Source organism: Sarcophilus harrisii, chromosome 1 (assembly GCF_902635505.1).
Source record: "Sarcophilus harrisii chromosome 1, mSarHar1.11, whole genome shotgun sequence".
Taxonomy (NCBI): domain Eukaryota; kingdom Metazoa; phylum Chordata; class Mammalia; order Dasyuromorphia; family Dasyuridae; genus Sarcophilus; species Sarcophilus harrisii.
Genome location: NC_045426.1, coordinates 685,467,185 through 685,495,132, shown reverse-complemented (window position 1 = coordinate 685,495,132; position 27,948 = coordinate 685,467,185). Strand labels below are relative to the sequence as shown.

At 57.6% G+C, this 27,948-nt stretch overlaps 3 protein-coding genes across 6 annotated transcripts in view; 2 read left to right on the top strand and 1 right to left on the bottom strand.

The window, feature by feature from the left end:
- Positions 1-1,812: 1,812 nt before the first annotated feature.
- On the top strand, positions 1,813-10,759 carry OGFOD2 (2-oxoglutarate and iron dependent oxygenase domain containing 2). 4 transcript variants are annotated; one of them, XM_031948463.1, is made up of 7 exons: positions 1,813-2,171; positions 4,668-4,724; positions 4,962-5,072; positions 6,506-6,605; positions 7,889-8,016; positions 8,249-8,506; positions 8,766-10,759. In XM_031948463.1, the coding sequence occupies exons 1-7, from the start codon at positions 1,965-1,967 to the stop codon at positions 9,033-9,035; spliced, it is 1,131 nt and encodes a 376-aa protein (XP_031804323.1). In that variant the 5' UTR covers positions 1,813-1,964; the 3' UTR covers positions 9,036-10,759. The 4 variants fall into 4 exon arrangements, with proteins under 4 accessions (XP_031804323.1, XP_031804324.1, XP_031804326.1 ...); XM_031948464.1 differs by having other exon boundaries at positions 1,815-2,099; XM_031948466.1 differs by lacking the exon at positions 1,813-2,171 and adding an exon at positions 2,211-3,896.
- A 971-nt stretch (positions 10,760-11,730) lies between these two features.
- ARL6IP4 (ADP ribosylation factor like GTPase 6 interacting protein 4) lies at positions 11,731-19,492 on the top strand. The gene is made up of 6 exons (XM_031948467.1): positions 11,731-12,535; positions 14,666-14,854; positions 15,845-16,168; positions 17,733-17,850; positions 18,733-18,802; positions 18,885-19,492. Exons 2-6 carry the CDS (start codon positions 14,680-14,682, stop codon positions 18,939-18,941), a joined length of 744 nt encoding a protein of 247 aa, XP_031804327.1. The 5' UTR covers positions 11,731-12,535; positions 14,666-14,679; the 3' UTR covers positions 18,942-19,492.
- A 304-nt stretch (positions 19,493-19,796) lies between these two features.
- PITPNM2 (phosphatidylinositol transfer protein membrane associated 2) overlaps positions 19,797-27,948 on the bottom strand; it is a 252,399-nt gene continuing 244,247 nt past the window's right edge. The window contains exons 26-28 of the mRNA XM_031948474.1: positions 25,029-25,212; positions 23,610-23,738; positions 19,797-23,337 (exon numbers count right to left, since the gene is read on the bottom strand). Of these exons, the coding sequence (XP_031804334.1) occupies positions 23,014-23,337; positions 23,610-23,738; positions 25,029-25,212 (637 nt within the window). The 3' untranslated portion in view covers positions 19,797-23,013. The remainder of the gene's footprint in view (positions 23,338-23,609; positions 23,739-25,028; positions 25,213-27,948) is intronic.

Below are 27,948 nucleotides of genomic sequence, written 5' to 3'. Positions count from 1 at the left end.
TGACTTCCTACAGTCCTGTCTCACTTAAATCCAATTCACTGGGAAGATGTCACCTGGGAGGTCCTTGTATCTCTTAGAAAATAAAGGATGAACATAAGACTACTGACTTCCACACATCCTCAAATTCAGTCTCTCTTTCTCCCTCCCTCCCTCCTTCCTTCCCTATTTTTAACAGATGGGAAAACTGAACCCAGGGCAGTGTTGTAACGAAGGTGGAGAGACTGTGGCGTTTTCTCAGGGCACATCTTGATACTAGGCTTACTTAATACTGAATCAGCAAGAAAGTTCATTACAAGGATGCTGACTGCACATTCTAGTGAATTCATCTCCTCCCCTTCTAAATTTCCACCCCTGGGGCGTCCAGTTTTTTGTGTTCCTCATGCTTCACTTTCATCATCTGAATTTATCTTTAAAAAGTTGTCAGACGCCCAGATTAGTGAGCGACATGTTCAGGGTCAAGCACAGTCTCTTGCCTGGTCCAGGACCTCTTCCCTAACTGCCAACAGGACTCAAATTCTTATAATTATTAGTAAATCTCGAAGTCAGTGCCACATGAAGCTTGGGTGTAGGAAGTAGAAACTTTAACTCTGGGAAGAAAAGATCCTGGGGTTTTGATACCAGGGGAAACTGCCTAGCAGGTCAAAGAACCCACTGCCTGTGGAGGTAGTGAGTTACCCATCACTCTTAAGTCATCAGTTAAAAATGGAAACCATTTGCTGAGGTCCATGACAGGGTGTGTAATCTAAAGAGAGTAGGAGCTGCTGGCTTTAGGATGTGGATAGTGGTAGTTGTCTTTCCATCTCCCAACGACCTCACTATGTCAGAGTCAGGTGTCCAACAGTGGCTGGTCAGACCAGTAGGAGCTTGGCAAGCTTGGCCACAGGTCAGATACTATTTGTGTCCATGTGAACATTTGGACTCTAACTTTTCACATCTTGCGTTTCTCCTGCGTTACTCAGAGAGCACAGCCCCTTCTCTGATGGGGGCTCGCCAATGGGTGGTCCTGGGCCAGGGTCTCCCAGGTCATAGTCCTTCCTTGTACCGCTTTTTCTGACCACCACGCCAGCATTTGCCCTATGAGAGCTCTCCATAATTATCTTTTTTGGCAAGTGTGCATTTGGCATTCAAACAATGTGGCCTTAGGACAAGGGAGCCCAAGCCCGGCCTCTGACCGGGGCTGACTTGTGTGGTCCTGGGTTTGGCGGAGGATGGGATTCGGAACCTTCACATCTCCGAGGAGTCTTTGACTCAGTCTTAGTCCTGGCTTTTCCAGGGTAAAATGGACCGAATCTCTACCGAGATGTTCCTGAATTTTCCTCCTCTGAACCTCAGCGTTTTCACCTGTGCAATGGGAAGATCATTTGTAATCTCTATTTCTCGGGGTTTGGGGGAAGACCGAAGGATCCTGTGAAGCATTTGGCACCCCCCAATTACCTTGCCGTATAAATGAATCCCAATCCTTTGTAAAGGGGCCCCGAGGTGGGATGTGGGGGATTGAATTATGTTCCCAGGTTTTTTTCACTGTGTCAATCAGTTCTATTGATTTTTTTTTTCTCTTCCCGTTTTTCTTTAAAAAAAAAAAAATTACAAGGGACAAGGGATGGGATTCAGGAGGAAATTTAAAAGCTGTAAAAACAAGCATCAATAAAAACGTATTTGCAAAATAACCGTCCGCTGTTCTTATCCCCCGGTTTCCTCCGCTGTAAAAAGGGAGTTTTCCCCAGGGTCAGTCAGGGCTTCCCTTAGAGCTCAAGACGCCGGGACCCCTACTCTCGGGGCCGCCTCGCCCGGAGCCCTGACCCGTCAGCGCTGGGAGAATCTCCGTCTTTTCCGGGGCTGGGTATTGGTGGCCACTCCCTGGGTGCCTCGGCTGGGGGCGGGCCAGGCGCCCCCGCGCCGCCGCGCCAGTCCCCGGGCCGCCGGCACCATTCCAGCAGCGCTCCTGCAGCGGGCTGCGGAGCGCGATGGCGGCGTCCGAGGCCGCGGGGCGCCGCTTCTTCCGCTGCGCCTGCTACTGCACCGAGAACCTCTTCTTGTCCCGCTACCGGCTGCACGTGCGCTTCGTCGGGGAGCAACAGCTGCGCCAGGACTACGCCCAGGTAGGGCCGCGGCCGTTGTGCGGGAGCAGCGCGGAGGCGGAGCGGGCCGGGCCCGGTGCCCAACCCCCCAAGGTGACCGCTGAGGCTCCTCCCGAACCCGGGCTCTGGAGCTGCGGGGGCGGAGCTCCCTCCGAGCCTCCCCGGCTAGCGACGGCCGGGCCGGGCCCCGGAGTGGTCTCCTGGGGGGCGCCGAGAGAACTCGGGCCTGGGGACCCGGGACAAACCCCTCCTCCGTGGCCTCGGCTCCCTCCGCGGGGCCATCGCGCCCCCGCCTCCCGAGGCGTCCGAGGAGCAAGAGCCGCGTCGCTGCCTACGCCCCCCCCCCGCCCCGCCCCCTCTGTCCTTCCGGGGCATCCGGAGCGGGGTCAGATCGCGGGGAATCGGCCGCCCCCTCCGAGGGGCCTCCCTGACTCCTGAGGTCTCTCCAGCGCTGAGTCCCACGGCTTTGTGTTTGGAGGCAAAGCTCGGAGCCCCCGGGGCCGCACAGCGGCGCTTCCGACCTGCAGGCTCTGAATGAATGAGTAAAACACTCATGAAGCGCCCCCTGTGTACCAAGCGCGGGCGGGCACACACAAAACTCCCACGGCCCCTGTGGGCGAGGAGCCGACATTCGAGAATTCTGCACGCCCCCGGGAGCTAAAGAGCTAGGGTTCTGGACAGTTCCTCGGACAAGCGGGAGGGGAAGGAGGGCCGGGTAGTGAGAGTGCGTTGTTCTGCTAGCCAGTTGTGATCCGGTTCCGAAGCCCCTTGGAGCCGGTTCTTAGACACCTGCGCTTTTGGAGACCCCCAGAGACTGAGGCTCGGCTCCAGGCCGTGAGACCCCGAGCACATCTCGTAACCGTTCTGAGCCCCTTTTCTGAGCGGCAGCGATCATAATTCCCCCTGCTCCCCCTCCCTCACACGGACGTCGGGAGGATCCGTGAGGTGTTCAGTAAAGGGCTGCTATTTTATTGCAAGGGACGGCTTGAAGGTTGGGTGAGGGATGGGGAGGGGAGACTATGTTTGGAAAGAAAAAGGAGAGGCAAAAACGAAGGTATCGGTGAAGAGCCCCAACCCCCCAAATGTCAGCGGTTATTGCTAAGTGTTCCTGTCATTCGGCACGGGACAAGACCTTAGAACCACCTAACAGGCCGCCCTCATCCTTAAAAAAAAGTTACTGACAGTTTTTGTTCTTACGGCACCTTCGTTTCCAAATAGAGCCCTCCCCAGAGCGCCACCCTGTCAACAGAAAATAGGGGGGGGGGGGCGGGAAGCAGCGCGGCATCAGACCTGCTGGCCCTCCCGCCCCCGTCCCCATCTCTGCAAAGAAGAGGAGGAGGGAGATTTTTCGTCTCTTCTTCAGGACAAGAAGGATCCTTTCAGCCAGGCAGCAGTCTGGTTGTTTTTGACCTTTGTTTTGTGGTTCCTTCCATCTATATTGAGGCCGTTGTGTGTTTCCTGCTGTCCTCCCCGTTTTTTAGAGGAGGAAGTGGAGGCAGGGAGGGATTTGCCCAAGGTCACACAGCTGGTGAATGGCAGAGCCAGGATTGCCGCCAAGGCTGGCAGCGAGTGCTCTCTCTCCCCTGCACCGGGCTTCCCGGAGATTACAAGGGGAGCACTGCCTACCACAGGCCAGTGCTTTGTCATTGAAGGCGTCACCCAGAACGTCTCCACTCCTCGAGGAGATCCGTGGCTTCGCCAGGCCGGGCCCTGCTTCCCTCGGCGGGCGAATGATGCTCTGGCTAGTGATGTGCCGCGGCCAGCCCGCCCTTCTGTTACATGGTTTACAAAGCGCTTTCCTGGAAACAGCCTTTCGAGGTGGTAATATTAACCCCATCTTACGGGTGAAAGAATAGGGAAATGTTATTGCTGTCTTTTGACAGATGGGGAAACTGAGGCATGGAGGGGTTGACTTGGGGTCTGAGAGTGGCTAGTGAGTGTCTGAGACAGGGTTTTAATTTGGGCTCGGAGTTCTCTCCACTGCGCTGCTTGGCTGCCTCCTGCGCCTCACCTCGTTGCTGACCTTGTTCTGAGCCTCTCTGAATGTAGTTTGACTGGTTGTAAGTTTAGAAATGGAAAGGACCTTAGACAATTATGAAGGCTGGATCTGGAGGCAGGAAAGACCGCTAGCTATGTGGTCGATCCTCTGCCTGCCTGTTTCCTCATCTGTAAAATGGGGATAATAATAGCACCTCCCAGAATTGTTGTGAGGACCAAATGAGGTATAAATTGTAAAGTGCTTAGTCCAGTGTGTGGAATATAGTAGATGTCTAATAAGTGTTTTATATTATTAAGATACCTAGTCAGAGAATTATAGCTCTGGAGCTAGATTCCATCTGGTCCATTTTTGTCAGAGGAAACCATGCAGCTGGTGGCAGAGGTGAGATTTGAACCCAGGCCCTCTGAGTCCAGAGACTGCCTTTCCACTGTCCCATGATCCCATCCAGTAAGGTGGTGTTGTCTAACACCCCCTCCTCATCCTAGCTCCACCATTACAGGCTGTGGGTTCTGGTGTGACCGTGGGGTGAGGCGAGGCCCTTACTTGGGGCTCGGACCCCCCTGACCTTCTCCCTCCTCTGTGTGTCACAGATTCTCGAGAGCCGTGGCTGTGTGACTCCCGAGGACTTTAAGGAGGTGTTGTCTGAGGTAACGGCTGTCCCTGCCCATGAACTCTGGCTCCTTGCCTCCGGGCTCCTGCCGGGCCTGTCCTGTCCCCTGGTGTCCCGGGGCAGTAACTTGCAGAGAAGGCATGGCCCACGTTTGGGGGGGGGGGGGGGGGGGGGGGGAGGTTCCACACCTGGGAGGCCCGTAGAGCATGGACCGGTGCAGCCCTCCATCCTCTTGTTACTGTTGCTCTTTTTGTTCCTGTTGCGGTCGCCATAGCTGGAATTGGAGGTCCAGCGGAGGAAGCAGATGATCCAGAAGGCCGAGGAGAGGAAAGCCATCATTGCCCAGCTCTACAAGCCAGTGCAGCCCCGGGTGTACACCTTACGGGTGCGTGGGGCCCAGCAGGTTCTGAGGGCAGAGCCCAACTGAGTGCGGGGGGCGTAAAAGTGCGCTTTATTATCTGTGTTATCCATGAATGCCCCCATTTCACGTACCTCTGTATGGGGGTGGGAAGAACATCTCTCAGGTAAGAGGAAGCTCTCTCCTGGGTTGTCCCCAGCCTCAGTGCTTGTGGGCATGTACAGCCTGCCCTCCCCCTCCAAGTGCTCCCCGTGACTCCTGGAGCTGGGGTCTCCTCCATGGCCGCCCTTTGTTCCAAGGGCACCCGCCCGGGCCTCTCCCTGCGTCGCCAGGAGCTTTCTGCCAGGCGCCCCTCACTTGTTACCTTGTGGGCCTTGTGGGCTTCCCCGGTGGCTCGCCTTTCTGTTTCCCGCGGTAAGTCCTCCCCCATAACGCGTCTGCGCCGGCCGTCCTTGAGCTCTGGGCTGGCGGCGGCCTCGGTCCTCGAGGGTCTGTTGGGGAGTCATTCATCCACTAGGTGGGGCATCGAGGTGCGAGACGGTCCCAGCCCACGACAAGAACAGGACTCACATATTAGTTAAAGTGTTATTTTACAAAAGGAAGTATGTCATGGAAGTTCGTGGGCTCATGTATAGTATCCTTTTCTGTGCTCTTTGGTTCCCGTAAATTTACGGCTGTTGCGTCTATAGCAGTAGTGCCAGAGTGCATGGAGTGTTGGGCCTGGAGTCAGGAAGGCCTGAGTTCAGATCCAGCCCTAGATACTTCCTGGGCAAGTCATTTCACCTGTCTGCCTACCTCAGTTTCCTTATCTGTAAAATGGGTATGATGATAGTATGAACCTTCCTAGGGTTACTTCAAGGATCAAGTGATGTTACATTTGTAAAACAAAACAAAACAAAACACTTTTCAACCCATAAAATATTCTATGAATGGCTAGCTATTATCAATAATAATAAAAGTAAATTATAAAAAACTCCAAACCAGACAGAGCCACTAATTGGGTAGATTTGTGCTGGAGGACTCTCTCATGAGACCGTGTGAGGTGTTCCCAGAGACTTCATCCAGAACAGCCCGCAGAAGTTCTGCCCTTCCCCCTCCCCTCGGGGCCAAAGCCGAGGAAGCCCCCCTCCTAGGGGCTTCCTAGTTTATTAAATGCCTATCTCTTCTGAGCCCCAGAGATACAAGATAGATGTGGAAACAGTCCCTGCCCTCAAGGAGCTTCTGCTAAAGGAACGCCACAAATCACGAGTGGGCAGGACCCAGCTTTTTTTATATCAGCAGCACTGTGTCTGGCACCCAGTAGGTGCTTAATAAATGCTTATTAACTTAGGGGAAGTTCCACTTGTACAGCACGCATCTTTCAGGGAGGGTACCTGGCTCCAGGATGGGGTCCAGGCCTCGGGCTGCTCCTTGGCAGGAAAGGTGCCCCCTCTGATGGGGTTTCTTCCTCTTCTCCCCAGGAGCCGTTTCTGGCCCCCGAGTTTGTGGCGGCTGCTAAGTACAGCTTGACCCCGAATGCAAACCTTTCCGGCCTCTTGCGGTACATTGAGGTCATATCAGGTAAACCCTCCCAGTCCCGTGCCCTCTAAGGAGCCGGCTCCTTGTGCCGGGCTCTCCCCCCACCCCCCAGTAAGGGGCCGACCCCCAGGATAACCAGTACAGTGCTCTCCTCCTCCCCCCCCCCCCCCATGTAATGGAGGCTTCTGGAGAGGGCAGATATTGTCTCTGAATGTCCCAGTGCTCTGGGCATGCAGTAAGTGCTTAATAAGTACTTGTTGACTTGTAGTCCCCGGTAACTCCTTTTGCAGAGGAGGCTCTGAGGCTTGTAGTAATGTAGACTCTCAAGCTGGAGGGCACCTGGGAGGGCGGGTGTCCAGCGCCCCCAGATGTACTGGTTAGGAAACTGAGGCCCAAGGGGAGCAGGGGATGTGGTGGGCCTTCTACCAGTGTGAGCACGAAGTGGGACTGAGGTGGAGAAGGCGGGGGCGGGGGGAGGGGCTGCACCAGGCCAGGCACCTGGGCGTCTGTCTGACTGTGCGTATGTATCTGTTAATGTAGTTATGCACCTGCTGTGTCTGCCTGTCTGTGTCTGTCCAGCTGTGTGTGTTTCTGTTTGTGTCTGCCTGTCTGCCTGTGTGTATGTGTGTGTGTGTGTGTGTGTCCAACTGTGTCTGTGTGTCTGGCTCTGTGTTTCTGTCTGTCCGGCTGTGTCTTTGTTTCTGTCTGTGTCTGTGTGTCTGTCTGGCTCTGTGTTTCTGTCTGTCTGTGTCTATGTTTCTGTCTGTCTGTGTTTGTGTATTTCTTTCCATCTGTCTGTCCAGCTGTGTCTGTGTGTCTGGCTGTGTCCATGTGTCTGTCTGGCTCTGTGTTTCTGTCTGTCTGGCTGTGTCTTTGTTTCTGGCTGTGTCTGTGTGTTTGTCTGGCTCTGTGTTTCTGTCTGTGCGGCTGTGTCTGTGTTTCTGGCTGTGTCTGTGTGTCTGTCCGGCCGTGTTTGTGTGTTTCCGTCTGTGTTTCTGTCTGTCTGGCTGTGTCTTTGTTTCTGTCTGTCTGTCTGGCTTTGTGTTTCTGTCTGTCTGTGTCTATGTTTCTGTCTGTGTTTGTGTATTTCTTTCCATCTGTCTGTCCAGCTGTGTCTGTGTGTCTGGCTGTGTCCATGTGTCTGTCTGGCTCTGTGTTTCTGTCTGTCCGGCTGTGTCTGTGTTTCTGTCTGTGTCTGTGTGTCTGTCCGGCCATGTTTGTGTGTTTCCGTCTGTGTCTCTGTCTGTCTGGGAGCCCGCCTAGCCCCCGGGCTGTTGGGGAGCCCTCTGAGCTGGGTCTTGAGTGAGCGCCCGCGCCCTCTACAGATGAGAAGAAGATTTACCGGCTGCAGATCTTTACCAAGGACTATTGCCGCATGCTGCTGCAGGAGCTGGAACATTTTGAGCAGTCGGACATGCCCAAGGGACGACCCAATACCATGAACAACCACGGGGTAGGCTGCCGGGCCCCCGGGACGTGCAGGGAGGCCCCTAGCGTCGGGCCTCGGGGTGATCTCGGCCTCCCCAAAGCCTGACCCCCCCCCCACTTTAAAGGATTCCATGGGGCACAGAACCAGAGCTGAAGGGGCCTCTGAGGCCTTTCTGGAGCAGGGGGCTTTTGACACCGGGCTCTCTGCCTGAGCCGGGGCGGCCGTGGGCTTCCTCCAGCCTGAGCTCCCTGTCTAGGTCCTGCTGCACGAGCTGGGTTTGGACGAGCCCCTGGTGACGCCCTTGCGGGAGCAGTACCTACAGCCCCTCACCGCCCTCCTGTACCCCGACTACGGAGGGGGCCGCCTGGACAGCCACCGGGCCTTCGTGGTGAAGTACTCCCTGGACGGCGACGTGGACCTCAGCTACCACTACGACAATGCTGAGATCACCCTCAACATCTCACTGGGCAGGCAGTTCGCTGAGGGCAACCTGGTGTTTGGAGATTATTATGAGGTGGGTGGGCTGCCGGGCCCAAGGCTTGGTCAGGTTTCCCCCCTCCCTCCCGCCCCCATGGCAGTGAGCCCTTTTTAGGTGCCTGCTGTGTGCCGGGCCGTCCCCTTGTTTCTCAGAGCAAGGTCCCTCTGCAGTCGGAGCGAGGACCGGCTGTTCTGGCTTGGAGCAGCCCTGAGGAGGGCCTAGAAATGGTTGCGGAGGCCACAGGCCCAGGTGCTGGCAAATGGGCCGGAGCCTCACGGGACCCTCTGGTTGGCAGGTGCCGAAAGATGAGATGAGTTACCTCGAGTTGCCGAACCTGCCCACCTACGGGGTGCTGCATCGGGGTGGTCAGTTGCACGGGGCCCTGCCCTTGGAGTCCGGGGAGCGCTGGAACCTTATCATCTGGATGAGGGCCTCTGTCATCCGCAACCTGATGTGTCCCATGTGCAAGAAGCCACCACAGCTGGTGGAGGACGAGGGCTACGGGGACGGCTTCACCCTGGAGGAAGGGGACCCCCAAACTGTGGGTCTTTGTACCTTGACTTGAGTCCCCCCCTCTCCTGCCCTGTGGCCCATCAGCTCTGGCGGCCCCTTCTGGGTATCCTTGATAGCCCAGTCCCAAGCAGGGTGGGGAGCCCCCCGAGGACTCCTCCTCAAATGTGGTCCTTGATATTCAGTGAGGATTGGAAAGGGGCCTGGAAAAAGGTCCACCCATTACTCCTCAGAAGGTCTCCCTAAGGGTTCCTGCCTTAGGAAAGAAGAGCAAGATACGGATGGGATTGCAGTTGTGATGGATGGGACAATAAAACATGACTGCTTGACTCCCTGAGCTCCTTAAGGCCTCATAAGAACCCCATCTGCCCCAAGTGGAGCTGCCAGGCTTTGGGGAGTCATTCTGTACCACCCTGCTCGGCCCTGGGGGTCAGGGCCAGTGCCCACATCCAGGATTGCTCCATCTTTGCAATATCTCGCCCTAGTTCCCGGCCTCCAGTCCCGTTTGTCACAGGTTGGGGTCCCCACTCCAGGGAGGCGACTCAGGCTGGGTGAGAAAGGCAGCTTGCTGTTCCCCTCCCTTGTTAGCAGGCCTGTGCCAGGCCAAGACCTCGTCACAATTGTTCCAGGAGCCTCGGGGATCCAGTTTGCTTTTCCCTTCCTCCAACATCCAGTCCACCTTACTGACTTTTCTCTTGTTTCCTCCCTCATTTTTATTGAGGAAGCTAAGCCTGGTAGGGGTTAATTAACTTATCCAGGATCTCCCAGTTTTGGGTATGCCAGACAGGGCACCTGCTGCCCCAGTGACGACCCGGTAAGGTGGCACATCAGTCCCTCCATCCAGACCGGTTCAGTCCGATCTAATGCAACATTAAGGGGACATCTGTTGTTAAGTCGCAGCCTGGAAGACTGAAAAGGGAGGAAGGTGCCAGATTCTAGAGAGTCTTAGATCCTTGACCCAGGAGTCTGCTGTTCAGGGCCTCCCTGAGGCAGAAGGAGAAAAAAAGAAACCAGCCTCCTCCTTCGGGAGATTTTAGCTGAACTTAAAGAATCTTATTTATTCTCTACTGGGGGCAGGCTCTGGGGATGCAAAGACAGATAGAAACTCCCTGCCCTCCGGGAGCTTACCTTTTGTTGGGTGTGTGACACAGATGAGGAGGTAGTATAGTCAAGAAATAGTACTGACGGAGCATAAACAAAGGCTTTTGTGGGAGAGAGGGCCAGAGGAGCTCATTACCCAGGAGGAGGCCAGAACCACAGTGAGCCCATTACCAAGTGTAATGTGAGCATTGGTAGAGATTTAAATCAGGGGCTACAAAAAGTCCCAAGATGCTTTATAAAATCCTGAAGCCCTAGCACCTGGGAAGGTAGGGTGGTGCTGGTTCAGAGAAAGTCTTGGATGCTGAGTGAATGAATGAAAGGCTTGGAGCCTCGATGAGTGAAATTCCATTTGCAGGGTGTGAAGGACGGACTGGAGAGTGAAGAGGCTCTTGTCACAAGGAAGACGGCAGGCAATGAGAGCAGAGCTATGGCTGTGGGAGGAGTGGAAAGGACGCTGGGTGGGAGAGGAGAGCCTTGGCCCCAAGTTGTCATGGCTCATCCTAGATAGAGTGACTGTTACTCCCCTCAGTCCAGACACAGGTCCTAGGAGCTTTCTCCTCCCTGAATAACTTGGAAAGTCCCTGCTCCCTATTTTTAACCAGATGGCGTCATAGGTAATGGTGTCCAAAATGGGACCTACTCAGTGGGATCCCCTCTTCAATAAACTCTTTAAGATTACCCAGATATCAATTTTTCAACTTGTCCTTTAAAAAAAATTAGTTTTTACTGATACCTTTTGTTTACCACATTATAATTTCCCCCAGTATTCCTCTCTGTCCCCTCCAGAGAATAGTTTTTTTAAGGCAAAAAAGAGGAAGAAAAATGAGCACCACTGATCAATACATTGAAAAATCTGGGGGGAAAAAAGCACACTGTCTGCGGACATCCACCCTCCTGTGTTTATTTTGAATCATGCTTTTTCTTTATAACTTGCACCATTCACTTTTTATGGGTGTGCCGTAGCCATTGTGTAACTTGGCTCTTTTTTCTCTCTGCACCGGTTCGTGTATGTTGTCCTACACTCTGTATCCATCACATTCATCGTTCATTTCATCCTTTTAAAATTTCTATTGGGGCTAGGCTTTATATTAGCCTAGTAGCTCACATGCGTGTATGGAGGATGACCCTAAAATACTTGGTTTGGATGTGGATCGGCCAGGAACAAGTGTGGAAACCAGTGGGCAATCGGGGCACAGCGAACGGACGGCTGTTCTTAGGAACAGAAGGACTCGAGGATGACGGCTATTCCCGGCCGAGGTCCCAGGATCGAAGTCCTAGGCTGGGGGAGACCTTCATAAAAGAGCCACAAGAGCTGTGGTTTCGCAGGTGGGGGATGAGGAAGTTCCAGCTTGAAAACGAGTGTCTGGGCCCCGAGAGTGTCTGGGGGCAGAGGGGAGATGACCGGCCCCCGGCCGCTGAGTCAGAGGTGGCACTGGGAACGGGCCTTTCTGACCGCTCCCTAGGGGCAGGTGGAAACCAAAATCCTCGGGAAGTCCCGTCCTGCAAAAGTCCCGGGGCCGCGGAGCCGCGGCTTTAATAGGCTGGGGCCGAGCAGGCGCAGGCAAGAGTGGACAAAGGCGCGACGGGAGCTGGCGGTTTTTTAAAAAAGTCTATCCGGAGCAAAGGGTGTGTGGGGGAGGGGAGGAGATAAAAGTGGAAAAGCCGAGCAGCCCCGAACTCGGGGGCGCCGAGGGCCAGAGAGGCGGAGCCACGGGCCGTCACCTCCCGCTGCAACCTTGAATTCTTACTCAGAATCGGGTTAAAAGCATAGAATACAGTACAGAGCTACGGGAGAAACCAGCACGGGCACGGAACTGGGCACCGGGCAGGGGCTGCGGCCCTCGATGCGGTCCTGGCCCTTCCCCGAGGGACAGCGGCAGGGGCCGCTCGTTCTCGCCCCGGGCCCCGGGCCTCGTGCTTGCTGAGGGAGTGAGCCCCGGCGGGCTCGCCTGGGCGGGGGTCACGTGGCTTCGGTCCCGGCGCAAGGATTCAGTCATAACAGGGCCTTTCCGTGTGATCCTCCCAACCGCTCGGGGGCGTCTCTGCTCTCAGTAGCGCTGTTTTACAGTCGAGGAAACCAAGGCGGGCCAAAGTGAAGTCGGGGTCTCGGAAGTGGTGGGATTCGATTTCGGGCCTTCGCAATCCGCGCTCTCCGCTGCGCCACCCAGCGGCCGGGCTCGGGAAGCCCGCTTTCCTCCCGAACTACGAGTCGGGGGCTCTCGGGAGCCTGGCCCTCGAGCGCCCCCTGGCGCCCGGAACTCAGCTCGAGGAGGGTTTCCTCCCTCTCAGGAAGTTCTGCGAGCGACCGGAAGCAGGAAAAAGGGACTCTCCCCGCGGCCGCCCTCGGATCTTGAGCGGGCTCCGCGGAGTCCCCGGCGGCGGTTTTCCCAATGGGTCGTTAGCAGCGCCGACAGCCGAGTGGGGAGCTCCGGGGGCTGCCCTCTTCCTGAGGCGGTGAGAACGAAGGCGGGGAATCCCGGGCCTTGCCGCGCTGGGGGAAGGTCTTCCTTGGGACACCGACCCCCGAGGCGGGGGGGAGGAGGGAGCTTCCCGGAGGGCGCCCGCTGCGCCTGCGCAGTTAGCTGCCCTAGGAGCGCCCCCCCCCCCCCCCCCGGTCGGGAGGGGGGCGAAGCTCTTAAAGGAACCGCAGAGTTTCCTTGCTCTCGGCCGTCGGACCGTGTAGGAGAGTCTCCTCCTCCAGCCCTCGCGCTGGGGGCGTGGCCTGTCCCGGCTTTATCCTCTTAGGCCGGCCCCCTAACCTCCCTGTGCCTCGCTTTCCACAACTGTAAACCGGGGACAATAATGCGCCTCCCTCCCAGGCTTTGGGGCGGCCCAGGTGGGAGGTGGTAAAGGTAAAGGGTCTGAACCGCCGTGAGAAGGGATTGAAGAAGAAGAGGCTTTGTGGGAACTGAAGCATTTATTAAACACCTGCTGTGTGCCAGGCGCTAAGCATTTATGAAGGACCTACGGTTAACTGGCACAAGACTAGGCTGTGGGGATATAGGAAGACAACTTCTAAGCATTTATTAAGCGCCTATTGGCTCTTAGGTAGTGGGGAGGCGAGACCATCTGTGAGCATTCATGAAGCACCGACTGTATGCCTGGCTCCCCACTTGGGGATACAGACATTTCACAATGTCTGAAGCACCTGCGGTGCTCACGGCACTGGGCATGCCTCAGGATGCCTGGCTCTGAGGAGACTGACGGTGCGCCGCCCTCTGGGGGTAGCGGCCATTGGGCCTTCGCTGTAGCTCCAGGGCTCACCGCTGTGATAGTGAACATTTAATGAGGGGTTGGTTGATTGACAGCTGGGGAGCCCGGAGTCCCAGTCTGTGTGAGAGTTGGGGGGCAGGGGGCCTGGGTCGGCGACTTTCCTGGCGTGGAGAGCCCTTCCAGCAAGGCCGGGCAGCCAGGGCCTCCTGGGCCACCAGGATTCCTGGCCAGGCTGAGCCCCAAGGCCAGCTCCCTGGGGCCCCGCCGGGGGGGGGGGGGGGGGGGGGGGGGAGGGGGGGGGGGGGGGCGGGGGGGGGAGAAGCAGGAGAGCGCGGGTCTGCAGCCTGGCCGGGGGCAGGGCATCGTGGGTACCCTTGGGGGCAGCGCTCAGACCTGACTTCAGTGGGCATTGAGTTTGACAGGGGTCTTGGCCGGGGCCTGGAGAACTTGTTTGCAGACCACTTTAATTACTCTTTCCCAAATAATTGATTTTGTTTGTCAGCCTTGACATCTCTGTTGTGCATCTCACAGCGGCCTTCTGGGCAGGGCTGGGGAAGCCCCGCTCTCCCCAGGGGGCTGGAGCCCCTTCCTCCGTCCCCACCCAGAGCAGCTTCTGGAAAGACAGGAGCCATGCTTGGGCCGGTCCCCCATGCATACGACCCCCTCCCAGGCCACTGCTTCCCTCCCGATGCTGTCTGAGCCCGTTAGAGTATAATTTGTACCCCAGTGCCTGGCCCTCAGCGGGGAATGGCTTTTATTCTCTTCTCCATCCCTCCCTCCCATTTCTCTCCTGCCCCTTCACTGCTGTTTGGTGCCGCTCATCCCTGGTCTCCCACCAGCTGTGGAGCCTCCCCCCGACTCCTTGGGGCTCCGCCTGCCGCTGTCTCCCCGGCCTCCGTGGGGGCCTCCATCCTGGCCCAGGATTCCGACCTTGGGTGTCCAAGTGGCGGCAGTAGCTGCGACTCTTCCCCCTCCCCCCCGTGCAGTTTCTCCTCTCTTGAGTCCCACCCCCAGGACCCGCAGCTGGCCACGTGCAGCCCTTCCCGGGCCTGAGCTCTGGGCCCTAGACTCGAGGCCTGCCTCAGACTGCGTCCACGAGGCCCCCATTTCAGTGGGTCCACTATGAAATTGCTCCGTCCTTCCGCCCTGACCTCTCCCTTTCTTCGGGGGCCCATCGGCCTTCACCCTGTGGGCTTGTTCTCGAGCCTCTGGCCCCAATATCTAATTAGCTGGAAAGGCCTCCAATCTGAGGCTGGTGGGAGCCCAGAGCCCCTCATTCTGGCCCCAGGCCTCTGATGCTGGCACTGGGCCCGTTTCCCCCTCCTAGAACGGGGTCTGTCCTGTCCCTGACCTGGTTCTCTCTCTTTGTAGCCGCAGCTGAAGGCATGGCCCACGGCCGCTCCCACAAGCGCTCCAGGAGCCGCAGCCGCAGCGGCTCCCATGGACCTCCCGAGCATGGGGAGAGGAGGAGGAGGAGGAGGAGCAGTAAGGACATGGGGAGGAGTCCCTCAGCCTCTGGCTCTCAGGGCCAGCGGATCAGCCTAGGTTCCAATGGGGAAGGTGAGGACCTGGATGAAGCCCCCTGCGGGGGGGATTTCTGGGACCTCCCGGCCTGGCTCAGAAGCGAAGAGAAGGCCAGCTGTCCCTGAATGCCGGGCCCAGGGCTGGGTGCTGGGAAGCCCTGTCTTCTGCGGGAGTTTCACAAGGAGGTAGAATGCAAGGAAACACCAGTGGAAGGGGCAATCAGGAAAGACTTTCTGGAGGAGGGGCCTGAGCTGGGGCAAAGGTGAGGAGGGCTCTGCAGAGACAGCCTGTGCAAAGGCCTAAAGTGGGGAGATGTCAGGGACCCCAAGAAGAGGCTCCTGAGCTGGCTCATGGGCACTCCCTGCCCTCTGGGGGTCAAAGTTCAAGGAGGAACTTGGGGGAGGGGGCCTGTGGGCTGGTCTGCGTACCCCTGGGAGAGTGCTCCCTTCTCCTGAGATGTCCAGCTAAGGGGCCTGGCAGGGCCTTAGATAGCACTTGGCCCGATGCCCTCTTGTGACAGGGGAACAGAGGGACCGGGACTGCGGGCCTAGGGTCGGGGCAGCTCTCTCTCTGATAAGGAGGAAGAGAGATTGAGCTCCAGCCTGGCAGAGGGGGGATTTGGACTCAGGCCTCAGAATCTAGCGTTCCTCCTGCTCAGTGTCAGGGACAGTCAGAGAGGCAGCGTCACTGCGCCCCCGGGAGGCCTCGTGGTGGTCCTGGGCTCAGGAGTGATTGTAACTGGAAAAGCTCCGGGGGGAGCGGGTCCCTCGGGGGGGGGGGGGGGGGGGGGGGGGGGCGCGGGGGGGGGGGGGGGGGGGGGGGCTTTAGGCTCCTGAGAGGCTTGGGTGGGCTTAAGGAAGGGACGAGGGAGGCACACTGGGCTGCTGGTACTGGGGACCCAGGCGGGCCGGCTTCTTGGGGGGGGGGGGGGGGGGGGGTTCTTGCTGTGAGGAATGAGCCTCCACACCTTGGGCTCCCAGGGGCTCTGAGGAGACTCCCTCACCGGCACCCTCTCCTCACCTACAGAGAGAAGCAGGGACAAGGCTCGCAAGAGAAGGCGGCCTAGGTCCTCCTCCTCTTCCTCCTCCTCCTCCTCCTCCTCCTCCTCCAGCTCTTCTACCTCCTCTTCCTCTTCATCGGGGGCCTCCAGTGGGGGCAGGAAGAAGCGAGGAAAACGGAAGGACAAGAAGAGCACAAAGAAGAAGGCAAAGAAGAAGCTGAGAAAGAAGAAGAAAAAGAAGAAGAAGAAGGAGGAGAAGGCGGCTAAGGCAAAGGCCAAGGCGGTGGAGGAGATGCCGGGCCCCTCGCTGGATCAGTGGCGGAAGGAGCCCCCGGTGGAGAGCGGCCCAGGTAAGAGCTGGAGGGAGGGGGAGGGGCAGCCCAGAGAACACGCCGGCTGGGCCTCCATTGGGCCATTGAGTCACCACTGGGCTGCTGGGCCTCCGGGCCTTTGGGCCCGGCCCACCGGGTCCTGCAGAGCTGCCATGATCTCATTGGGTCCTGGGTCTCGGAAGCTTCTTCCTCTGATCCATCCTGACTCTGTGGTCCCGGCCAAGTCACTTATACCTCTCAGTGACCCAGACGTGGGGCAGAGAGACCACGTCCTCATCCGGGCACACTCCCGGACCGCTGACGTCAGCGGTCCCCATGCCTGTCCGGGAAACGAGCCCCACAGTACCTGAGGCTGATGCTTGTGCTCCTTTGCATCCCTCCCCCGGCCCCCACTGCCTTTTTTTTTTTTTTTTAATGTTATTTTTAACGCTGAAAAAAAAAAAAAAAACTGAATCCCAGCTCTTTCCAGCCCTTCCCTCACTCGTTGAGAAGGCAGGAAATGTGAAATATGACCCTTAGACACGTGAAGTCATGGAAAGCTTTGCCAAGTTAGTCGTGTTGCCAAAAAAAGAAAAAGACAGTGACAAGACCATGCTTCAGTCCGTTCTTGGGGTTCAGTTCTCTTTCTGGAGTCTGAGCGCTTGTGTAAGTCCTCTGAGTTGCTCGGATCGGCCAGGCCTTTCACGGCGGACCCCCCTCACCCAGCGGTCTGGGTCTGCGCATGTCGCTCTACGTCAGCCCATGGGGTCCCTCGCAGGCTCCTCCTCTTGTCTCTTGGGCAGACTCGGTGTCCGTCACGGTCACCCCCACAGTGGCTCAGCCAGGCCCCGGTTGACGGGCAGCCCCTCAGTTTTCCAGTTCTTTGCCACCACAAAAAGACTCTTTGGAATCTTTGGGTGACACAGATCCTCCTTTTTCTGCGCTCAGTCCCCACCACTGCCAAGGCTGCATTTTCGCCGGGGCCAGACGTGGTGATTATTTATAACACACTGGAACGTAGGCGACAGATCTGTAGCCCAGCAGCACAGAACATCCATGATCCCCCACTAAGTCTCTGCTTGATTTTGTGCTTCCGTCCACTCCTGGTTCTGCTTACACTTCACTGTGCCAAGGCCCCTGTAACTGCAAACGGTTTAAATTATGATTTGACGTCGTCTTCATCCCTTCCCCGATGCCAGAGTCATCCCTAAGTGACAAAGGAAAAAGTCCTGCCCAAAAAGACCTTTCGTGCCCCCTCTCCCCCCGAGAGCCCGGCATTGACCAAAAGACGAACAACGTCAGGGATCCGAGTGGGGGTGACGGTCTGGGCTCCTGAGGCCAAGCTTCCCGGCCTTAACTCAATTCCCAGGCCTGGGGTGGGAGGCATACAATCAGCCCTTAATAAATGCACGGGCCCTTCTCACTCCCGTGGGCTGTGGACTCGAAGGCCCAGGACTTCCCAGGCTGGAGTCACCACAGACGGGGCCTTTCCTGAGGTGGGGCTCCTTGGGGGTCTGGTCCCCGCCCCCCAGTCCTTGGGAGGTTGGGGAAGACCTTGTCTGCCTGGCACTGACCTCTGCTCTTTCCGGGGTCCGGGGCTTAGTACTGACAGATGAGCAGAAGTCCCGCATCCAGGCCATGAAGCCGATGACCAAAGAGGAATGGGACGCCCGGCAGAGCATCATCCGCAAGGTGGTGGACCCTGAGACAGGCCGTACCAGGTAGGGCCATCTGGGGCCCCACCAGCTTGGGGTCTGGCCACGCTGGCAGGGGAGGAGGGGAAAGAACAGAGCAGGCCTTTCCCAGCTCCCCCAGAGCCGAACACCCCTGGGAGTCTTCCCCACAGCAGCGAGGGCCGCTCCCGCCCCCGACCCCAGCTCCTTTGGTTGCCGCTCCCGCTTTGCTGTGGCTGGGAGAGCGGGCAGAGGGGCCCCAGCGGGCAGAGGGGCCCCGGCGGCCTCGGGTTCTCCAGGCCTGGCCCCGGCTGAGCCCAGGGAGGGGCAGCCTTGGGAGGCAGCTGACGCTGACTGACCTGGGGCTTGGAGGCGCCCGAGGGCCCGGCTGGAAGCTGCCCGGGTCTCCACTGTCCGGTCTGGGGGGGCTTGGCTGCTTCCCTCAAGCACTTGGGGCAGGTGATGTGGTCTCCCCCCTGCCCCAGGCTGTCAGGGCCCAGTCTCACCCGGGGTTACCCAGCTAGTAAATGTGGGCTCAGAACCAGGGAGCCCCTCGGGGGGCAGGGTTCTAGTGCGTTGGAGGCTGAGAGAGGAGACCCCGTGGGAGGCCCCGACGTCTCTGCCCGAGAGCCTCAGGACCCCTCCCCAAGCCCGCTGCAGCTCTGGGCCTGCTGCCAGCCTTGTGGGCGGGAGGGACGGAAGGCCCTGGGTGCCCCGGAGGCTCCATGCAGCTGCCCTGGTGACTGTTGCCTCACCGCGGGGAGTCTCCATGAAGAACGGCCAGGAGCACGCGGTTAGACTAGGCCCCGGCCCGGGCCCTGGCGAGAGGATTTGGGCCTGGCCTTCCCTTCTCCCCCATTTCTATGGCCCCGCTCAGGCCCCAGGGTTTTACCCCCTTCCCCACTTGACACTTGGCCTGTTCTGTTCTAGACTCATTAAGGGGGATGGCGAGGTTCTGGAAGAAATTGTAACCAAAGAGAGACACAAGGAGATTAACAAGGTAGGAACCCCTCCCCCGACTGCCCAGTAAACCCCTCCCCCCTTAAGACTCCATCTCTCATCTGCCTGTTTCTTTCCTGCAGCAAGCCACGAGGGGGGATGGGCTGACCTTCCAGCTTCGAGCAGGTCTGTTGCAGTAAGACCCCCAGCCTCCTTCCTTCAACCTCCTGGGCCCCTGGGCCCGCCCCCAGCCCAGTGGGGCTCCATGGACTTGGGGGTCCCTGGGAGGGGGAATAGCGCGGGCTCCCCTGGGTGAGGGCAAAGATTGCGGCTTGAAGATGCTGGCCCTTCTCGCTCCCGTCCCGTGTTTGAGGGGCGCTGCCCAGGCCAGGCCGGGTCCTCCCGGTGCGGGCAGAGGGTTTGCCAGCTCAGGGACCGGCCCGAGCCAGAAGCGCACGCTGACACCCCCAGCCCCCAGGGGACGGGCCTCGTGCTTTCATTCCCATCCCCTCCTCCCTCCCATAGTGGGTTCCTGGGGTGGGGTGCGTAGGGTCACCAGAGCAGGCCTGGCTGACCTTGCCCCAGACCGGGGCCTGGCTGAGAAGCTGCCTGTGGTGGCCCTGGCCTGGAGGCTAGGCTTCCAGGGAAGGGGCAGGGGCCCCTGGCTGGGCGGGACCCACGAGTCCCCCGTTGTCACTTCTGTTCCCACCCAACAGGTTCTCCTGACAATAAAACCCACCCAGCCTCAGTCTTGTCTGGTCTTTGCTGGGAGAGGGGGGCGTGCTCGAATGGTTGCTGTCATTGAATTTCAGAGGAAGGGGAAATTTGGGGGGCCACATCTGGGGACTCTGTATTTGGGCTGGGATGTCCCAGAGTGCTCCAAGCGCTGCCATCCTGGGGAACCCTCGGCTGCCCCAGCATGGCACTGCCCTCTGCCAGCGGCACTTCCACGGCCTGGAATGAGGGCCTAGGGATGAGGCGGGGTGGGGTGACCCCTCGGTGACCACCCGGGTATCCAATCCTCGGGCCGCTGTCCAATGCACCAGAAAAGAGACTCAGGAAAGAAGTCTTCCCTTTATTCGTGTAACATAGAGTGATACCGTGTACAGAGGATACACACCCAGTTGGGACGGTGCACTGATGGACGCACGGCAAGGGCAAATAAGTGGGTGGGCTTTCGCGGACGAGCCGAGAGGTGCCAACACAGACAGAATCGGAGATGAAAGTGGGGCGTGGCCGACTGGCTGCCAGCCAGGGGCGGGCCTTTCAGGCCAAGCCCGAAGGAGCTGTATCTCGGAGCTGCATCCCTAAGAAATGCCTCTTTAGAAATAAGATGGGATGAAGAGGATGGAGTATAAAATTGACGGTTGGGAACACCCAGAGCTCCTGGGCGAGTCTCCTCCTGGGAGGAGAGGACTAGTAAGGCTTCTAGATAGACTTGGGCAATGCAGAGGTACTGGGTGATCCGGTGGGGAGGGGCGGCTCCCCCGCCCGCGGCGGGCGTGGTACTCAGGACCGCTTGTCGTAAACATTTGGATTTTATTTTTTGGTATTTAAAAAATAAGTGTCTCAAAAACAAAAAAAAACAAAAAAAAAAAACCCAAAAAGCTTTCTCAACAGCAAATCCACCTCCAGAATCCAGAGGGCTGTGGAAAGGAACAAGGGGAGGGGCTCCCTACTTCGGAGATGTCTGCTCCTCTCTCCTTCCACGGCCGAGGGACCTGGGCCCGGCCGGTCCGTTTACGCCAGACAGGTGGCTGTGCCGGGGAGCACGGTGGGGAAGCACTTCGGACCGATGGGGTTGGGACAGACGGAGACTAGCGCTATTGCTCTTGTCCTGGGTGGGGGCAGGGAGCCTCCCAGGCCACGACGGCGCCAAGGGCGGCGGATGTGGCCGACTCAGGAGGAGAGCGGCCAGTTGGGGGCTGCCACCTTCCCATGGTAGTCTCCAGCCACCATTATTGCCATCGGGGTCCGAGACTTTGCTCGGGAAGAGCTCCTCCCCCCATCCCAACCCTCTGCCCCCAAGGCTGCGATTGTGGGACTGAGCTGAGGGGGAGGGGGAGACAGCGGGGGTGCGGGGGTCAGATATTGCATTCTTTGGAGATGGGGATGAGGGACTGGGTTCATGAAACACTGGCTTTGTACATAATGCCTGAAATAACAAAAGGAAGCTACATCTTCAACATGAATGAGCCCTGAAGGTTCTCTCCCCTCCAGACATTCTCCCTACACAAAATAAATAACTTGCACTCTGTGTACACCCCCCTTTTCTGAACATTTACAGGATCCTTCCCCCCCTCTTTACAATATCTACACGAGAGAAAGTGTCAACAGCTTTTGGTACCTCCCTCCCTCCCCCAAACAAACAAAATGTACAGAAGGGCCCGGCCGGCTCCGTTCGGTGGCTGGGCTGTGGACAGGGGCCATGGACAGAGGCCGTGTCCAGATGCTCGATTCCTTTCTTCCTTTCTTCCCGAGAACCTTTTCCTTGGCTTGGCCGGCTTCTCCGGCCAAAGGCGGACTTCTCTGCTGGCCCCTGGGAGAGATAGCAGAGCTCAAAGAGGATTCGCATGGGGGCCAGTTGCCTGGTGGAGATGAGATCAAGGCAGCATGTCGAGAAAAGCTGACTGGTTAGAAAGGGGATGTCCGGTTTCATCGGGAGAAAGTGCCAAAGGTCCCACGGGAGACGGCGAGCCATTGGCCGCGATGACGCAGGAAGGATGCGACGGTCCGGATTTTCGCTTCAAAATCATTTGCATTTTTAAAAATCTGTTAGATGCGCCCCTTCCACCTGCCCAGAAAGCCCCAATGAGAGAGTAGAAATTCAGTGAGTTTGGAAATATCAGGAGTGAGGAAATCCTCCGGAGTGAGGCTCTGAATGCCAGGAAAGTTGGGGCGTTTCTGGGCCTGGGAGATGGTAGCAGGGCCCAGAGCCCCCCCTTAGCGGGCTGCTTTCACAGTGCTAGGTTTTCACAAAGCAGGGCTGCCCTTGGTACTGAAAAAGTTAAGAAAATCAAAAGCAGCCGAGTTTTTGGAAAAGACCAAACAACCCAACTCTCGATTTAGAAATCAAATCATGCCATAGAAAGGAATAGAAAGATAATGCACTGCAGTGGGCAGCGGCAGCAGTGTCAGAGCGCTGGGGAAAAGGGGGGGCTCGGCCAGATCTGGGCTCCAAGTATGTGTCCGGCTGCTCCCCTCCCCAGGCTCTCTGCCCCAGAGGTGGGCGCTGGGGGCCTCAGGTGCCCAGACCTTGGCTGGCTGCTCGGGGGCGGATGCCCGGAGCAGGGGACACCAGACTCATGGCTGGTCTGGACCCGAGGGGCTCCCCCGCCCTCCTGTCTGCTCTGAGAGGGCCCTGGGGCCGGGCACTAGGAGCTGTGGGGGGTGGGGTGGGGGGCTATGGCCTTTTCCTTAAGCTTTGTACAAGACGTGCTGGACGGCAGGGCCTCCTTCCTGTCCCGGAGACAAGGCCGGAGCCCCGAGTGACAAACCCGCACAGAACGCCATCCTGGATCGCAAAGTGTTTAATGGTCATGCACTACCGAGGACGGGGCGCAGCCACATGAGATGGTAACAGGTCTCCATCCAAAGGATCATCAGTGCAAAAAACGATGAGGTTTTACAGTTGAGTGACAAGTTAAAAGAAGCAGGTCGGACTCCCGGGGAGCTGCTACCGTGTCTGGGGAGACGGGGGGCACCCCCCCCACACTGGCTTACGGAGAAAGCACGTGGCCGGGTCACCTCCAGTGTGGGGGAACAAAGGGGCTGGGGCCGGGCCAGCGGGGCCCCCCCAGAGGCCACTCCCCCAGCAACGGGGGCGCGGACGGTTTCCCCACATCAGTCAGCAGATGCTGCCGGCCTCCCGGAGAGCTGAAGACCCCAAACTCCAAAACCCGGGGGACGCAGACCCCGCAAGAGGTCTCTGTGGCAGAGGATGGGGGACCCCTTCTCCCTGCAGGTCAGGATCGGGCCCTGCTTCCTGTGGTGAGAACCCCCTGGGGTCGCCACTCCGGGTCTCCCATCCCTGGGAGCAGAGGCAGGGCATGTCCTGTGCTTGTCTGTGGCAGAAGCAGCAAAGTGCCTGAGGCCGGAGCCCAGGGGGCCCGGAGGGCCAGCCCGGTCCGAGTCCTCCGGCCTTTGGCTCTGGGCTCAGTCCAGACCCACAGCCCGCGGGGCTGTCCCCCTCGCCTCCTAGCACCATGGTGACACCTCCCACTCAGGGCCACTCCAGGGCCAGTTCCTGGGGGGGGGGGGAGGCGGGCCCCTCTACTTGGGGCCCGGGGGGGGCCCCGCCTCCGGCCGGCGGCCCCAACAGCCCGTGGCCACGCTCATGCTGCGCTGGCCCCGCTCGCGCTCCCGCTCCCGCTCGCTGTCCGACTGGCTTTGCGTCCGCTCGTGCTTGTGGCTGGGCCCGGCGGGCTGGGAGGAGATGGTGCGCAGGAGGTGGTTCCGCTTGCGCAGGAAGTCGCCTTGTCCCGGGAGGCCGAAGCTGCCCTTGCGAAGAGCCATCCGTGTGCTGTTCTTGGCCGGCCGGGCACGGTGGTTGTACTTGAGCTGAGCGAGGTGGGCGGCGTAGCCTTCCGTGATGAACTGGGGGGGGGGGGGGCAGAGAGAGGTGAGGGACCCCGGCCTGGTGGGTGTGGGTGGCCCCCACTCACCCACCTAGAACCGGGGGCCCCGGGGGCCCAGCCCCTCCTGCTCTACAAGGACCCAGGGAGAAAGCCCAGGCCGGAGATCCTGGGCGCACTCAGCCCTCTGAGGGCTGCTGGGAGAGCCGAGCCGGGGTCTGGGGGGGACGAGTGGCCCAGAGGCCCAGCGGAGAGCCTGGAGTGCATGGGGCAGAGGGACGGTGTGGTCCCCACCTGGCACTGATGCTGCAGCTTCTTGGTGGGGCGCCCGACGATGTAGATCTGCATGGGGGGCAGGCTGATGGAGCTGTAGACGGAGATGTCCTTGGTGGAGCCGTAGGCGGCGTGCACCCGCATCTGGAGCTGGGGAGACAGGGACAGAGCACGCTCAGAGTGGCCGGCCAGAGCTCTGGGGCTCAGGGAGGGCTGGTAACCCAGGCGCCGTCCCTTCACTTTTCTGGGACTCAGTTTCCACATCTGTAAAAATGGGGGGGCTGGACTAGAGGGCCCCTACTCTCACTTCCAGATCCTTGAGTCCATGATGATCAGAGAAACATGGATCTGTTAAACATCTGGCAAATCCCTTGACGCTCACAATTGCCTTTGGGAGACAGGTGCTATTATTATTATTCCTATTTTATAGTTGAGGAAACTGAGGCAGACAGAAGTTAACTGCTTGCCCAGGGTTACACAGCTAGGAAGTATCTGAGTCTGGATTTGAACTCAGGGGCCCAGCCCTGTATCCACTGAGCCGAGCAGCTGTCCCGGGGAGGGGCCTGACAGGCCACTGCTGGGCCCCAGATATCTAGACCAGACTGGATTCAAACTGTGTGACCAGGACCATTAGCCAACCTCTCTGAGTTTGAACTGGTGGCTGCAGAGGTCCCCTCTGAACTTCAGATCTCCAATTTACTATGTATAGACCCACCTAGTTGTTGACATGTCGCCTCTCCCATTGGAGGGGCAGGGCAGGGGGGCTGAGCTCTTATCAGTGTCTGGCATACAGCAGGTACTTAATAAATGCCTGAAGACTGACTCCAGGAGTGGGAGAAGATGAAGGTTAAGGAAAAAACCAGCCTGATGCCCCCCCTGCCCCTGTTCTTAATCCTTCTATGCATGTGTGCTGGGGACACGGCAGCAAAGGGCCCCTCTTTAGGTCTGGCCTTCCTCGCAGCCTGGACCCGCCTCTTTGCCAGCCCCACCTGGCGCTCCCGTCCAGGCCTCCCGGCCACATCCCCCCAGCAGTCGGGCCCCGGGCCCTGAGAGGATCCTGTAGCTGCTCGGAGGCAGCCAGCAAGCAGCAAGATCCCAGTTCAAATTGGGCTCAGACACGAGCCAGCCTGTGGATGACTCTTCCTCAGTTTCCTCATCAGCAAAATGGGGATAATAAGAGCACCTTCCTCTCCAGATGAAATAAAATTCCAACATGCTTAGCAAGTGTCAGGCACACAGTAGGGGCTAGAAAAAGGCTTACTCCCTTCCCCCCTTCTCTATGAGTGAAACTTGTTGTTGCCAAGGGCCATCTAGTATCAAACAAGGCGTGAATCTTTCTCCCCTCCTCCTCTCCCTTTCTATCCCTCTTTCCCTCCCTTTCTCCCCCACCCCTTGCTCCCTTCTTCCTCTCCCCTTCCCCCGCGGCCCGGGCGCTCTCACCTCGGTGATGAGGAACTTGAGGAAGTTGGCCTTGTGCCGCAGAGGGTCGTGCACGAGGCCGTCGCAGAAGGAGACGATCCCGTGAGGGAAGTTGTGCTGCGCGAGCCAGGCCACCACCCGCTGCTTCTGCATGTCGGGCCTTCCCGTCACGTAGATGATGAGGTAGCCGAGGTCCTGCCAGTGTCTGTGGAGGGAGGAAGCGGAGACCCCCTGAGGCCCGGGCCTGGCCCCTCTCCCCCCTGGGATCTGGGGCCAGCGCCTGCCTCTGCCCTTCCTAAAGCTGGACCTGGCAAGTTCCTGACTCTCGCTTCCTTGCTGGTGTGATACAGGCATAAACCAAAGCTCTGGCTCAGGTAACGGAAGGGGGGTCACAAATGCTTCCTTATCAGCGAGGGTTTCACCTGCACAGCTGTTTCCCGCACCCAGATTCCCGGGGTCGTGTAAGATTTTCTTGGCTGCAAGTGGAGTGAAGAGGCCCTGGATCAGAAAACTCCAGAGAACCAACTTTGTTGGGCTGTGGGGACAATCCCCCGAGACTCTGTAAAGGTCTCCAAAAGCACTAAAGTGTCTGATTGTAATCAATGGCACCGTTCACCGCCTCTTGCAGCGCTTTAAATTGCCATATACATGTCAGTTACTGTTATGATCGTTGCCTCGAGACATAAATCAGAGTCCGCCATGGCCTCAGCGTCCCGGGTGCTTGCCTCCCGTTTACTGTGCTTTACGCAGCAGACTTTGGTGGGGGGGGCTCCCAAGCAGGAAAGGAGATCGAGAACTTGCTGCTTTCAGGCTCTAAGTTGTGTGACTTGTCTGTATTTTCCCCTCCCACTGCACCTTAAATTCCCCTTCTCTCTCCCTTGCCTCGGGGGCCCTGCGGGCATCTGTAGGAGAACGGCCACAAGCTGCTGGATTTGAGTAAAAACCTTTTAGAAAAACCTAACGGAATCTCCAGGCTGATTGTTAAGGAGAAGTACAAGGGTGGGGGCTCGTGCGCCCTTCCTGCTGGGAAGCCCCAGGGAGGAGCCCCACAGAATTGGACTCTCTGTCCCCTAGAACACAAGCTCTGGGAGAGTGAAAATTCCGAATCTGGGACCCGCTCCTTTGTTCGATCACTCAACCGGCCTTCTTTATGTCAAGTGCTTCACTTGGACAAGAGAGAGAAAAGTGAATCCAGAATCTTATCGGAAGAAACCACCCGCACTCTGCTAAATAAGGGTAAACTCTACAGAAAATAAATGTGGAACAGTCTGAGAGCAGGGACTAGAAGGAAATCCTCTCCAGCAATGCAAGCGGGCAACTGTTGGGTTAAAAAAGGGCCTGGAGTCCTGGAGAAGTGCCTGGAGCTGAGTTAAGGGACGGGCCTGGGGTCGGACATCCAGCAGAGGAACTCCTGGCCAGGCCTTCAAAGCCAATTCTCCATCTTGGATATGTAATATATAATAATCCAATAATATATAATCTCCACCTTGGATAGCAAATACACGGCCCTCCAGCTTTAGGGCACTAGGGCAGGCATCCAGCACTGTGTTTGGGCTCTACCTCAGACATTTATTAGCTGTGTGAATCAGGCAAGTCATTTAGCCTTCGCCTGTCTCAGTTTCCTGTATTGTAAAATGGGAATAATAATAGAATGTTATTGTTATATTATTATTCCCATTTTGCAATAATAATAATATTAATAATAACACCTGCCTTCCAGGATTGTTGTGAGGATCAAATGAGATGATATTTATAGCAGGGCTTTGCAGACTTAGAGCATCATATAAAAGGCCTGAAAGCTCTTATTGTTTTCATGTGTAGTTTATAAAAACCTCACAACAACTCTGTGAGGTACCAAAGTCAGTCATTATACTTTCCAGCTGAAGAAACGGGGGCTGAGGCTGTCCTGCCTCGCCCCACAGCCCCACCAGTGACTGGTAGTGGAGAAAGGTTTCAGAGGCCCAGGATTCCCAGCTTTCGTCCGGGCAGTCCTTTCCGACCTGGCCCTCCTTACCGGTCCCGGTTTTTCCGAGGCGTGGGACAGTCCCGACTACACTTCCCCTTTCTGGACGCTCTCTGGCTTTCTGTACCAGACCCTTCCACGTCTGCCATCGCTTCTTCTCCATCAGCATCTTTCCTTTATACTCGTGTACGTCTTGCAGGTACCTAAATTTCCTCTTTCCATGTGTTTCTTCCATGAGAATGGGAGCTCCTTGAGGGCAAAGACTAGAAGCTTCTGTCTCTCTCTATAGCCTCGGCTTGGCGGGATGCCTGGTATATACTGGGCACTTCATAAATGCTGCTTGACTTTCCCGCTTCTCCTCCTTCTCCATCTCTGTAAGAACACCCTAGTCCTACTTTCTAACTGTGGGGAGAAGGGGAGGTCTAGTTCTCTATTTCCCTCTAAATTCACCCCTTTTCTGAACTTCCCCTGCTTCTGTCCGAGGTACCATCCCAACCTCCCCACTGGGGACTCATCCGACTTCAAAATCGCAGAAAAGCCTCCTTTCTTACTGCTCACAGCCAATCAGTGACCAGCTCTTCCGTTCCACACACAGGACCCCCAGCCCAGGCCAGACCCTCATCATCTCCCCTAGAACGCTGCAATAAATTCTTAACTGGAGTCTCTCCTCACACCAACCCGGGTTTTAATCAGCTGCCAAAGTGATTTCACCCAAAGCTCAGGTCTAAATTCCCCCACTCAATAAACTCCAGTGGCTCCCTATTACCCTAAGATTAAATTGCACATTTGCCATGCGATGTCTTTCACAATCTGGATCCTGACAGTCCTTCCTTAGAATCTTGATTATGATGTTGATTATGTCGTAGTAATTGTTTACTAACTGTGTGTTACCCTGATGACTACAGGTCACAGCCCTCCGTGCCCTCGGTGCTCTGGTCCAAACGGAGCCTCTCACTTTGTCCGCCCTTCTGTCTCCTG

Excerpts from the sequence above, each read along its gene's own strand:
- OGFOD2 (XM_031948463.1), top strand. The coding sequence starts at position 1,965 with ATGGCGGCGTCCGAGGCCGCGGGGCGCCGCTTCTTCCGCTGCGCCTGC. Across the intron at positions 8,017-8,248 it reads ATACCATGAACAACCACGGG|GTCCTGCTGCACGAGCTGGG; the intron begins GTAGGCTGCCGG and ends CTCCCTGTCTAG. Across the intron at positions 8,507-8,765 it reads TGTTTGGAGATTATTATGAG|GTGCCGAAAGATGAGATGAG; the intron begins GTGGGTGGGCTG and ends TCTGGTTGGCAG.
- ARL6IP4 (XM_031948467.1), top strand. The coding sequence starts at position 14,680 with ATGGCCCACGGCCGCTCCCACAAGCGCTCCAGGAGCCGCAGCCGCAGC. Across the intron at positions 16,169-17,732 it reads CCCGGTGGAGAGCGGCCCAG|TACTGACAGATGAGCAGAAG; the intron begins GTAAGAGCTGGA and ends TCCGGGGCTTAG. Across the intron at positions 17,851-18,732 it reads CCTGAGACAGGCCGTACCAG|ACTCATTAAGGGGGATGGCG; the intron begins GTAGGGCCATCT and ends GTTCTGTTCTAG.